The sequence below is a fragment of the Ursus arctos genome, unplaced genomic scaffold (assembly GCF_023065955.2).
Source record: "Ursus arctos isolate Adak ecotype North America unplaced genomic scaffold, UrsArc2.0 scaffold_23, whole genome shotgun sequence".
Lineage (NCBI taxonomy): Eukaryota > Metazoa > Chordata > Mammalia > Carnivora > Ursidae > Ursus > Ursus arctos.
In genome coordinates this window covers 34708178-34720761 of record NW_026622908.1, presented here as the reverse complement: position 1 = coordinate 34720761, position 12584 = coordinate 34708178, and the positions used below count along the sequence as shown (strand labels likewise).

General features: G+C 37.3%; 1 protein-coding gene across 1 annotated transcript; it reads right to left on the bottom strand.

Annotated features, from left to right (window-relative positions):
- Window positions 1-10988: 10988 nt before the first annotated feature.
- On the bottom strand, window positions 10989-11936 carry LOC125282286 (olfactory receptor 8J2-like). The gene has a single exon (XM_048216677.2). It carries the CDS (start codon window positions 11934-11936, stop codon window positions 10989-10991), a length of 948 nt encoding a protein of 315 aa, XP_048072634.2.
- Between the last annotated feature and the right edge of the window lie 648 nt (window positions 11937-12584).

The following is a 12584-nucleotide window of genomic DNA, read 5'->3' as shown; positions in this document are numbered from 1 at the left end:
TAACCAGAAATTTCCAAAAAATAGAAATCCAATATCAGTTTGGCAGATAAAACTACATGAAATTTGTTTTATCCAAAAATCTATTCAAATTAACAAAATATTTATAGCAAAGCAATAACAAATATTCATTAGCAGCAACCAAACAAATGACAAAGTCTAATGTCTTAAGCTATAAAAATTAAACCCAAAGAAAGAACTATTCCCCAGCAATTTGTGCATTTTGGTAAACCTCTTCAACCAAACATTCATTTTATTGTGATTTTGCAAATCCTTGGCATTTCTCCCAAATGTAATTGAATAAATATTTATGTGGCCTGTCCCCACCAGTCCTACCAAAGCACTGCCTGAAAAGAAACAAGGAAATTGAGCATCAAACCTGACTCTTCTCAGATGAAAGCAGAAATTCCAGAGCTATACCAGGACCTGGGCATAGAGCCCAAGGGATGTCCTCTTGTGCAAATGCAAACACCCAATCTCAACTAAATATTCTATAATATTTTGTAAATAACCTCAATTCAGGTAAATGGGTGGGTCAAATTGAGAACATTGCACTCCCATTAAAAGAAGGGAGAAAGACAGAGAGGGAAAGGAAGAGGAGGATTCTAAGTTGAGCATGCAAAAATGCTAACTCCGCCTTCACCATGTTTATTGTCTAGAATCTCTATATAAATGTGGAAATAGTAACAAATAGAAATAAGGTTCCTCACCACCTTCAGAGAACATACTAATAGTGGTAAACATACATCATTACTCCAGAAAACTTAGTTATGAAAAGAGATGATTAATATGCATGATGTAATGTAATTGGTGACTATACTTACAACTGTTATTTAAATGGAAGGCAGGTACCAAAAATCATCACTGCAGCTAATCTTGTGATCATTATAATAAGTGGCATCTACTCACCTTAAGTGAGGACTGGCTTCCTGTTCCCCTGTGTGATTACCAGTTTGACTGCTGTCAGAAGAATTTATGAGCATCTGCTCCCTTTGAGACACTCCCCCTGGAAGCTTGAATGCAATTCTTGGTTATTCCCCAAAGCATCTGAGAGCAGGAAATGATGCCACTCGTCTTTGCTAATTATTCAGAGTAACTTTGATTCCCCTGTTGAGGAAATGTCTTTTTATATATAAAATTCCCCTGCTTTCCTTAGTTGTTATTTTTATTGTATTCACTCAAATATCTTGATTTAAGTAGATTATTTCTTAGATGCCTTAATCATCTATAAATTACATAAACGTTCAGCATTTTCCATGTTTTCCAAGGCTTCTTCCATGTTTTATATCTGAGAATAAAAACAAAGCTCTTTAAATATGTCCTAGAGTATATTAGAAGATTCAGAAGGACTAAAATTTATGAATATGTGTGTAACTACTATTTTTATTTCTTTTTCTAATCTTAGGGACTAAATTAAGTTAATGATCCCCTCATTCCACATCCCATGTGCATCCTCAGTACTAATTTCCCATGTCTGCTTCTGTATCTCTTCCCCAAATAGGTACGTACCTCTTTTACAAAAGTTGATATATGTCCTTAACATGAAATGTATTTTTATAAAATAAATATATGTTTTAAAGTACACAACATTTTGTATAGCTCATTTTGATATCTAAAGGTTCTCACCCAACTGTGTGTTTTCGAATTATATTCATTTTATTACATACATACCAATATTTTGAAAACTTTTATTTTAATAAAATTGCTAGAATCTGATTCTACCTGCATTGACTATATCAGTGAAAGACAAAGTAATAAAGACCAAGAGAAAATAGGTATGGCATGATTTATTTGATGTACCTAAATTTGGCCTGTTTGAATGTACATGGACAGGGCAGGAGTCCAAGATAATGGAGGAGTAGGAGACCTTAAAATCATCTGGTCCTGGAATTGAGCTGGATAGTTATCAAACCATTCTAAACACCTGCAAACTCAACCAGAGAGCGAAGAAAAGAATAGCTGCAACTCTTCAGAGGACTTTAACACCCCTGCATTGCAATGGACAGATCGTCTAAGCAGAAGATCAACAAGGAAAAAAGAGCTTTGAATGATACACTGGACCAAATGGACTTCACGGACATATTCAGAGCATTTCACCCCAAAGCAACAGAACGCACATTCTTTTCGAGTGCACATGGAACATTCTCCAGAATAGATCACATCCGGGGACACAAATCAGGTTTCAACCAGTACCAAAAGACTGGTGTCATTGCCTGCATATTTTCAGACCACAATGCTTTGAAACTGTAACTCAATCACAAGAGGAAAGTTGGAAAGAACTCAAATACATGAAGGCTAAAGAGTATCCCACTAAAGAATGAATGGGTCAACCAAGAAATTAAAGAAGAATTTAAAAAATTCATGGAAACAAATGAAAATGAAAACACAACTGTTCAAAATCTTTGGGATGCAGCAAAGGTGGTGCTAAGAGGGAAGTATATAGCAACACAAGCCTTTCTCAAGAAACAAGAAAGATCTCAAATATATAACCTAACCTTACACCTGAAGGAGCTAGAGAAAGAAAGCAAATAAAACCTAAATCGAGCAGGAGAAGAGAAATAATGAATGTTAGAGGAAAAATCAGTGAAATAGAAACAAAGAGAACAGTAGAATGGATCAATGAAACTAGGGGCTGGTTCTTTGAAAGAATTAATAAGATTGATAGACCCCTTCTCAGACTTGTCAAAAAGAAATTAGAAAGGACCCAAATAAATAAAATCATGAATGAAAGAGGAGAGATCAGTACCAACACTGAAGAAATACAAACAATTATAAGAACATATTATGAGCAACTGTATGCTGACAAATTAGGCAATCTGGAAGAAATGGATGCATTCCCAGAGATGTAGAAACTACTAAAACTGAACTAGGAGGAAATAGAAAACCTGAACAGACCCATAACCAGCAAGGAAATTACAGCAGTAATCAAAAATCTCTCAAACAAACAAGAGCTCAGGGCCAGATGTCTTCACAGGGGAATTCTACCAAACCTTTAAAGAATTAATACCTATTCTTCTGAAGCTGTTTCAAAAAATCAAAATGGAAGAAAACTTCCACACTCTTTCTATGAGGCCAGCATTACCTTGGTCCCCAAACCAGATAAAGACCCCACCAAAAAGGAGAATTACAGACTAATATCCCTGATGAACATGGATGCAAAAATTTCCCACCAAAATACTAGCCAATAGGATTGAATGATACATTAAAAGGGTTATTCACTTCAACCAAGTGGGATTTATTCTTGGGCTGCAAAGTTGGTTCAATATCCGCAAGTCAATCAATGTGATGCACTACATAAATAAATGAAAGGACAAGAACCATATGATCCTCTTAATAGATGCAGAAAAAGCATTTGACAAAGCACAGCATCCTTTCTTGATTAAAACTCTTTAATAGGGATAGAGGGCATATACCTCAATATCATAAAAGTCATCTATGAAGAACCCACAGTCAATATAATTCTTAATGGGGAAAAACTGAGAGCTTTTTCCCTAAGGTCGGGAACACATCAGGGATGCCACTATCACCACTGCTGTTCAACATAGTACTAGAAGTCCTAGCCTCAGCAGTCAGACAACAAAAAGAAATGAAAGGCATCCAAATCGGCAAAGAAGAAGTCAAACTCTTGCTCTTTGCAGATGACATGATACTCTATGTGGAAAACCCAAAAAACTCCACCCCAAAATTGCTAGAACTTATACAGGAATTCAGTAAAGTGGCAGGATATAAAATCAATGCACAGAAATCAGTTGTATTGCTATACACCAAAAACGAGACAAGAGAAATTAAGGAGTCGATCCCATTTACAATTGCACCTAAAACTATAAGATACCTAAGAATAAACCCAACCAAAGAGGCAAAGGATCTATACTCAGAAAACTATAGAATGCTTATGAAAGAAATGGAATATTCCATGCTCATGAATTGGAAGAAGAAATATTCTTAAAATGTTTATGCTACCTAGAGCAATCTACACATTCAAAGCAATCCCTATCAAAATACTATCAACTTTTTTCACAAAACTGGAACAAATAATCCTAAAATTTGTATGGAACCAAGAAAGACCCCAAATAGACAAAGGAATACTGAGAAAGAAAACCAAACCAGGGGCATCACAATGCCTGACTTCAAGCTATCTTACAAAGCTGTAATCATCAAGACAGCATGGTACTGGCACAAAAATAGGCACATAGATCAATGGAACAGAATAGAGAACCCAGAAATGGACCCTCAACTCTGTGGTCAACTAATCTTTGACAAAGCAGGAAAAAATATCTAATGGAAAAAAGACAGTCTCTTCAACAGATGGTGTTGGAAAAATTGGACAGTCACATGGAGAAGAATGAAACTGGACCATTTCCTTACACCATGCACAAAAAATAGACTCAAAATGGATGAAAGACCTAAATGTGAAACAGACATCCGTCAAAATCCTTGAGGAGAACACAGGCAGCAATCTCTGTGACCTCTGCTGCAGCAACTTCTTGTGAGGCACGTCTCCAAAGGCAAGGGAAACAATGGCAAAAACGAAATATTGGGACTTCATCAAGATAAAAAGCTTCTGCACAGCAAAGGAAACAATCAACAAAACCAAAAGACAACCGACAGAATGGGAGAAGATACTTGCAAATGACATATCAGATAAAGGGCTCGTATCCAAAACCTATAAAGAACTTATCACACTCAACACCCAAAGAATAAATAATCAAGAAATGAGCAGATGACATAAATGGACACTTTTTCAAAGAAGACATCCAAAATGAAAAAGTGCTCAACATCACTCGGCATCAGGGAAATACAAATGAAAACCACAATGAGATACCACCTCACACCAGTCAGAATAGCTAAAATTAACTCAGGAAACGACAGATGTTGGCGAAGATGAGGAGAAAGGGGACCCTCCTACACTGTTGGTGGAAATGAAAGCTGACGCAGACACTCTGGAAAACAGTATGGAGGTTCCTCAAAAAGTTAAAAATAGAGCTACCCTATGATCCAGCAATTGCACTACTGGGTAATCTCACTGACATGGGGAATTTAAGAAAACAAGGCAGCAGATCACAGGGGAAAAGAGGAAGAAAATGAAACAAGAGGAAACCAGAGAGGGAGACAAATCATAAGAGACTCTTAATGTTAGGAAACAAACTGAGGGTTGCTGGAGGGTAGGGGGAGTGGGGGGACGGGGTAACTGGGTGATCGACCCTGGGGAGGGTATGTATTGTAATGAGCACTGGGTATTATATAAGACGGATGAATCACAGACCTGTACTCCTGAAACAAATAATACATTATATGTTAATTAATTGAATTTAAATTTTAAAAAATATATTTTAAAACATACTGTCCTCTACAAAAAAAAGAATGTACATGGACAGGACAAATGATTATTTGATCCAGATAAAGCCAACTGGACTTGGCATTGATAGAAATGGAGTACATTTACTCTATTTTACTTTGAATACTATTCTTACACCTTTATTTTATCTTCCATCAAGTAAACATGAAATGTTTTGTGTTAACCCATTTTATTTAAGCATTGTACTTCATCTACCTATACTTTTCCAACACCTTTCTCTGACTCTTCCTAATTCCCACCCCTTCTTCAGTTTCCTTTCCCTACACAGTTTCCTCCTCCACAAAAGTTGGTATATGTTCTTTAAAAAAAATGCAGCTTGATAAAGCAAATATAATGTATGTTTTAAAGTGCACAAACATGCTCTTATATAACTTATTTTTGATACTTCAAGGTTCTCACTCGACTATATGCTTTTGAATTTTATTCATTTTCTACTTATACACCAATATTTTGCTGACCTCTGTTTAATAAAATTTGTATAATCTGTCTCCATCCCCATTTACTATAGGTTTGCTGCCATAGTAACAGGCATTTAGTTCCCAACTTTTGACTTCTGCAAGCATCACCACAATTAACAACTTTGTGCGTGTGGTCCCCACTTGCCCATGAATGGACATGTCTGCGATGTATCTCCTGCATCCTTGACTTGGAAAAAATAAGTGCATTTAATTTATTTAAATAAGTTGGCTCTACTTAAAGAGTTCTTTCATTAAGATATATCCCACCATCAGTATCCAAGCCTTTTCATGCTCTGGACATCCAACTTATGAATATGTACCATTTGTACAAAGGGTAAATGTTACAACCAATAATTAAATCTGATTTAACTTTATAGAGCTAAAATTGTTTTACTTGCTGTAATACATTATTTTGTAAAGGAATTCAAATATTGATCAGGATTGGAAATAGAAAAATGCACTAGGTGGGGCTCCTGGGTGGCTGTCTTTAAGTGTCTGCTTTCAGCTCAGGGCATGATCCCAGCATTCTGGGATCAAGCCCCACATCAGTCTCCTCCACTGGGAGCCTGCTTCTTCCTCTCCCACGCCCCCTGCTTGTGTTCCCTCTCTCGCTGGCTGTCTCGCTCTCTGTCAAATGAATAAATAAAATCTTTTAAAAAAATGCACTAGGTATAATCCATGTCAATAAAAAGTTCAGAGATAATAACGGAGATAGATACACATTAATTTTAATATAATGTTAATTTGAACATAGACTATTTAAATGTCTATCACAGTGATAATGCTGATAAAGTAGTTGTTAAAGTGACAAAACCTGGCACACACCTCATAGCAGAGTGGGGGGAGGGTGACCTCCAAATCCTGCTTTCCTCCTGCGCACTGGCCAGCTGACTTCTCATCCTCCTGGCAGGTGTGGAGAAGTGGCTGAGCTGCAGCCTGACTCCTCTGTGGAGTCACAGCCCCTCCCTGTGTGCCCCCATTCTTCACCCCTGTGTGCTGGTCTTGAGTGCCTCCCACACTGTCTTTCTATTTCAGAGTTTGTCGTTCCAATGGTCGAAGCGTGAAATGTAGATAGAATGCTGAAAAATTGTGAGAGAGGAAGCAAAGAGAAAAGTGATTACAACAGAGATCCAGAAACTGCTAGTTTGCCCCCAATATTAATTATTCTGTGATCAATAAACAATGTTTTAGGCATCCATATCTTAACATGAAAGGATCTTACTTACGTATTTCACAAAGATTTTAAATTAATGTAATGTAATCTCAGCCTGTGTCTTAAATTAATCACTTTTTATTATTGTGTAAACATCAATAACCTTTATCATTCAGTAAGTTATTAGATCTTTGAAATACACATTTTAAAATATTTTTAAGAAATCATTAGTAACCTCTTCCAATAATTATAGCTCACACTGCCTCTGTGGCTAAATGCTTTTTTAAAATTGAACTATAATGAACACACCCTTCTTTATTAGTTTTGGGTGTATTACATATTGATTCTGTAATTCTGTACATTACTCAGTGCTCACCATAATAAGTTCAGTCACAGTCTTCACCATACAATGCTTTTATAATATTATTGACTATAATATTCTCTGTAGAGTACTTATTTATTTTACAACTGGAAGTTTGTATCTCTTAATCCCCTTCCTCACCTACTTTCTTTCTGGAAACGACTAGTTTGTTTTCCGTATTTAAGAACCTGTTTGTTTGGGGTGCCTGGGTGGCACAGCGATTAAGCGTCTGCCTTCGGCTCAGGGCGTGATCCCGGCGTTATCGGATCGAGCCCCACATCAGGCTCTTCCACTATGAGCCTGCTTCTTCCTCTCCCACTCCCCCTGCTTGTGTTCCCTCTCTCGCTGGCTGTCTCTATCTCTGTCAAATAAATAAATAAAATCTTAAAAAAAAAAAGAAACTGTTTGTTTGTTCATTTGTTTTGTTTTTATAGTCCACGAGTAAGTGAAATCATATAGTATTTGCCTTTCTTTCTTGAAATTATTACAGTTAGCATAATCCTTCTAGGTCTTTCTACGTTGTCACAAATTGAGAGATCTCATTTGTTTTTATGGCAGAGTAATGTTCCATTGTATATGCTTTTTAAGAAGTAGATATTTTCGTATTTACATTTTAGCTAACCCAATGTCTTGTACATTTTCTGAGCTGAGGTAAGAATTTGTTATCAAAACTGTTTTTGTCCACAAAATTTCTCCAACCCAAATAATGATTGATCATAAAAATAGCCTTCTAAATATCAAAGGAGCCAAAACCTATCCTGAAGGGAAGCTCGGAACAGTGACATGGGGCAGAACTTATGGAAGGACATCAAACTTCATAAGTAGCAGCTCCATTTAATAGAAGGAAAGAAAAATTCTGTAGCCTTTATTGAGACACAGAGAGAAAAGAAAGGTGGTACAAAGAGAGGGAGTAAGACAAGGAGCCAGTATAAGGTTTGAGTCTGGGGATATAAGAAGAGCAGTGGGAATTATTTTGCGGTGCTGTAGTTAAGTTTCTTGAAGTAGGAGACCTGACGCTACCATATAGACCTCTGTCTTGTCTCCCGTCACCCATATCTGCACTGATTTCTACTTCTCTTTTGAGTTGTTTCCTTGAAAGAAATTTTTCCTTTCCATGGAAGCGGCATATGGAAAGAGCCATTTGGAAAGCAGAGATGATAGACGTGATCCATGGCATGTAGACATCTGGTGAAGGCTTACGATCTTGCAGGGAGATGGCATTAGCGGCTCAAACCAAGCTTATGTAGATCTTAAAGGACAAGAAAATCTCCCTTGGAAGCCTTACAGTTCCTCAATTGACCTTTTGAATTGAAACAAAATAATCAGAAACATGTCAATTTCTGTTATGCTTTATTATTATTGATGTAGTAGGAAATATTTAATACCAGACATATGTCTTGGGTCATACGTAAAATATTGAGAAATATGATCACAGTGCTTCAAAATAAAATGAGCTGCTGTGAAAATAGTCTTTCAGTAAGTTTTTGGGCTTAAATTCATGAAATGGCATTTACTATGCTGAATTTGGGAAAGTTTGATGGTTTTCTTATTTTCATGGTCTTGAAAGGATTCAGCGTGTGCCACACAAGATTTATACACTCGCGATGCTTTCTGCCTAGAGCATTCCCAGGTCAAAGCTACTGCTTCTGTGGCAGGTGCAGAAGGAGGGGCCCCGTGGTGCTGTTTGAAGTGTGTCCTAACTTTCGCAGGTGTTGTCAGACCTTGCTTTATTATGACTGTGTCTTTCACCTTTTCTCTCCCCTCACCACTAGGGGAATTTTGTTGTCACTGTTTGGACACAAATGTCATGGACCCTCCAGAGCAGTTAGTTAGGGATAAGCTGGAAGTACAGGTGACTTAGCATCTGACAGGGTGTGAGCTTTGATCCGGTGGAGATCAAAGCCGCCATGTAGATTTTCTTCCCTATCTTACTCCATGGACAACTGGTACTGAGCTGATGTGCTTGCCTGCTTGGGTGATTGTGTTGATTTATTTCTGATAAATGTGTGCACGTGATATGTAAGCACATGTGTATGTGTGCATACACTTCATTACCTCTGAACCTATGATCTTAACTTATCCTTCAATCAAAGAGGGCTTTGTGTACAGTTTCTTTAGGATAAATTTTGTGGCTAATGATTGTACAAAGGCTAAAAACTGCAAGCTTTTATGACACTATCCCATTGAGTATTAGTGAATGAGACAGGGGCAAGATTGCCTAGCTATGGAAAATATGCCAAAATAAATGTAGATGTTTTAGGCAGAATATTGTGCCCCCACCTACCCACCAAAGTTGCCCATGCCTAAATCCCCAGACCTGTGAACAAGCTGCCTTTCATGGAAAAGGAGACCAGAAGTATCCATCATATAGTGTGACTTTCTATTTTCAGCTTTTCTGCTTAATGACTAAAATTAGAAATTGACTCATGGACCTGAGTGTCATGGTTCCTATATCTGCCTTATTAAAGAATCCCTGAAAATTTCACACCTAGTTTATTTCCAGACATTGCCTGACTTGCATGCCCTGACCAGTCTTGCTTACTCTATTGTAAATTAGGAATATTTTACATGTATAAAAGAAACTATGGCACATAATGACTGTTGACTTTTTTTTTCTTTTTGATCTGCATATCCGTGAAAGTTGGCATCACTTTATAGACAATGGTTTCTTTTTGTTCTAATAACATTTTACTCCAAAACACATTAAATATAAATGCTAAAAGTAGTTGAATTTGCTGTTATGAATCCATAACACAGACAATGAACTCTATACCACAGTGTTTGCCATGAGAATATGACATGGAGAATATTAATTTTATATCATATCAGGATAAATATCAACATTTTGCTTCATGTACACATGAAGAGCTTTGAAAAAGTAGAATCCCCTTTTGCATGTTTTCTTTTTCTGTTTTGCTAAATGTTCTATTTCGATGTCTATCTAAGGTTTTTTTTTTTAATATTCCATTTATTCATTTCAGAGAGAGAGACACAGAAAGAGCACAAGCAAGGGGAGAAGCAGACTCCCAGCTGAGCTGAAAGCCAGACATGGGGCTCAGTCCCAGGACCTGGAGATCATGACCTGACCTAAACGCAGATGCCCAGCCATCCGAGCCATCCAGGTGCCCCTAAGCAATTTTTTGTTTACTTTTTATTTTCACCTGAAGATTTCTTTTTCTGTGATTCAAATTTACATTAAGTGCAAGATAAAAATGGATTTAAAAAAGTTAAATTGAAACACAAAATACAGTAAAAAGGAAAAATAAAACTTTTAAGAGTTGAAAAGAACAGATCAATGGAAAGGAAGATGACCTGATTCTTGACCACATTCCAAGAAATGGTTCTCACATAACTTCTTCAGCTGTCAGACATTCTTTTCCTTGACTGGAAATTATGAAAATCCAATAGCAAGTTGTCTTGCACTTTAAAATGTGCTAACTCTGAAATTATTGTTTACTACTTAAATAAGTGTAGTTTCTTTGGTCAACTAATACATCCTTGTGTTAGAGAAAGTTGGATATTTGTAGTCAGAATAGAAAGGGTTAATATTTCCCCATCTAAATCCATTGAATTTGTGACTCTGTGTTGCCTCTGCACTTACCAGAGATTAGCTTTTCAGGAGTAAATACAAACCCTTAAATGAAGACAATCGTAATTTTAAATTTACATTAATTTGAAAGCCTGCCATGGGTTCTTGAGGAATCTCTTCAATGCATCCTTCACATCCCTGTTCCTTAGGCTGTAAATGAGGGGATTCAGCATTGGTATCACCAGGGTGTAGAAGACAGAGGCCATTTTATCAGTATCTAATGAGTGGTTGGACCTTGGCTGCAAATACATGAAGAGAAGGGTCGCATAGAACACAGTGACAGCGATCATGTGAGAGGCACAGGTGGAAAAGGCTTTCCTTCGGCCCTCTGAGGAGCGTATCCTCAAAATGGCAAGGACGATGTTGAAGTAAGATGTTAGAACAATAATCATAGAGAAGAACAAATTGGTCCCTGAAAAAGTAAACACCACTGTTTCTGGAATGTAGGTATCAGAGCAGGACAATGCCAACAAAGGGACATTATCACAGTAAAAATGGTTGATTACATTGGAAGAGCAGTATGACACGGAGAACACACAGGAGGAGACAGTCAGTGCTGTGGTCAGACTGTAGAGGTACGTGAGGGACACCAGCAGTATGCAGACCCGTGGAGAGACCACCGCCATGTAGAGCAGGGGGTTGCAAATAGCCACGTAGCGGTCATAGGCCATTGCAGCCAGCATGAAAATCTCACCAACAATAAAAACCAGGAACCCACCCAGCTGGGCTGCACATCCATAGTAGGATATGGTTTTCTTTGTAACCAAGAAGTTTACCAGCATTTTGGGGGCAATGACAGTAGAGGTGCCAAGATCGATGATAGCCAAGTGCCGGAGGAAGAAGTACATGGGCGTTTGAAGCTGAGAGTCAACACTGGTGAGGGTGATGATGCCCAGGTTCCCTGCCATGGTCAGCCCGTAGATCAGCAGGAAAACAAAGAAGAGTGGAATCTGAAGCTCTGGGCGATCTGAGACTCCCAAGAGAATGAACTCAGTCACCCTGGTGAAATTTCCTGAGGCCATTTCTTTTGTTGTTTTTATCTTTTAATGGGAAAAATGAGAGGAGTTTAGTAGATGGTGAAGTCGATTTTTCTGGTAGATGCTAGTTTTTAGACCGTTTCGTTTAAATCAGATTATTTTTGTTCATAATTAAAAATGTCAGACCTTATTTGTATTTCTCCCCATCTTTTAACAAAATTCAGAAATACACACTTTCTAAAGACCAGTTTCAGGTTAATAAAACAGTTGTACCAAGCTATTAATTTTTCATCTGTGTTTTAAATATAATTTATATTAGTTGAATATATATTAATCTACTATGGTGTATGTATTAAAATTTGTATGCCTATTTAAACATGTAAATTATAATATTGCATGAATATATATTTACATACATACACACACATGCCTCCGTATATGTTTCCAATAATAGATGATAGATACGTATAAGAAGTTGATGAACCAGAGTGACTTCCAGTGACTTTCAGTTATTTTTAACTTAGCTGCTACTGGTTGTCTGTTCAATCCACACCTTGTTATCATCCTTGGGAATTTTATATTTCTGCATGAAATACTTTGGCTATGCTAGGTTTTCCTTACCAGTTTCTACCACATCATGCTATTTCAGCTGCCCACCAACAGACTCTACCTCCCTAGTCTTCTTATTACGGT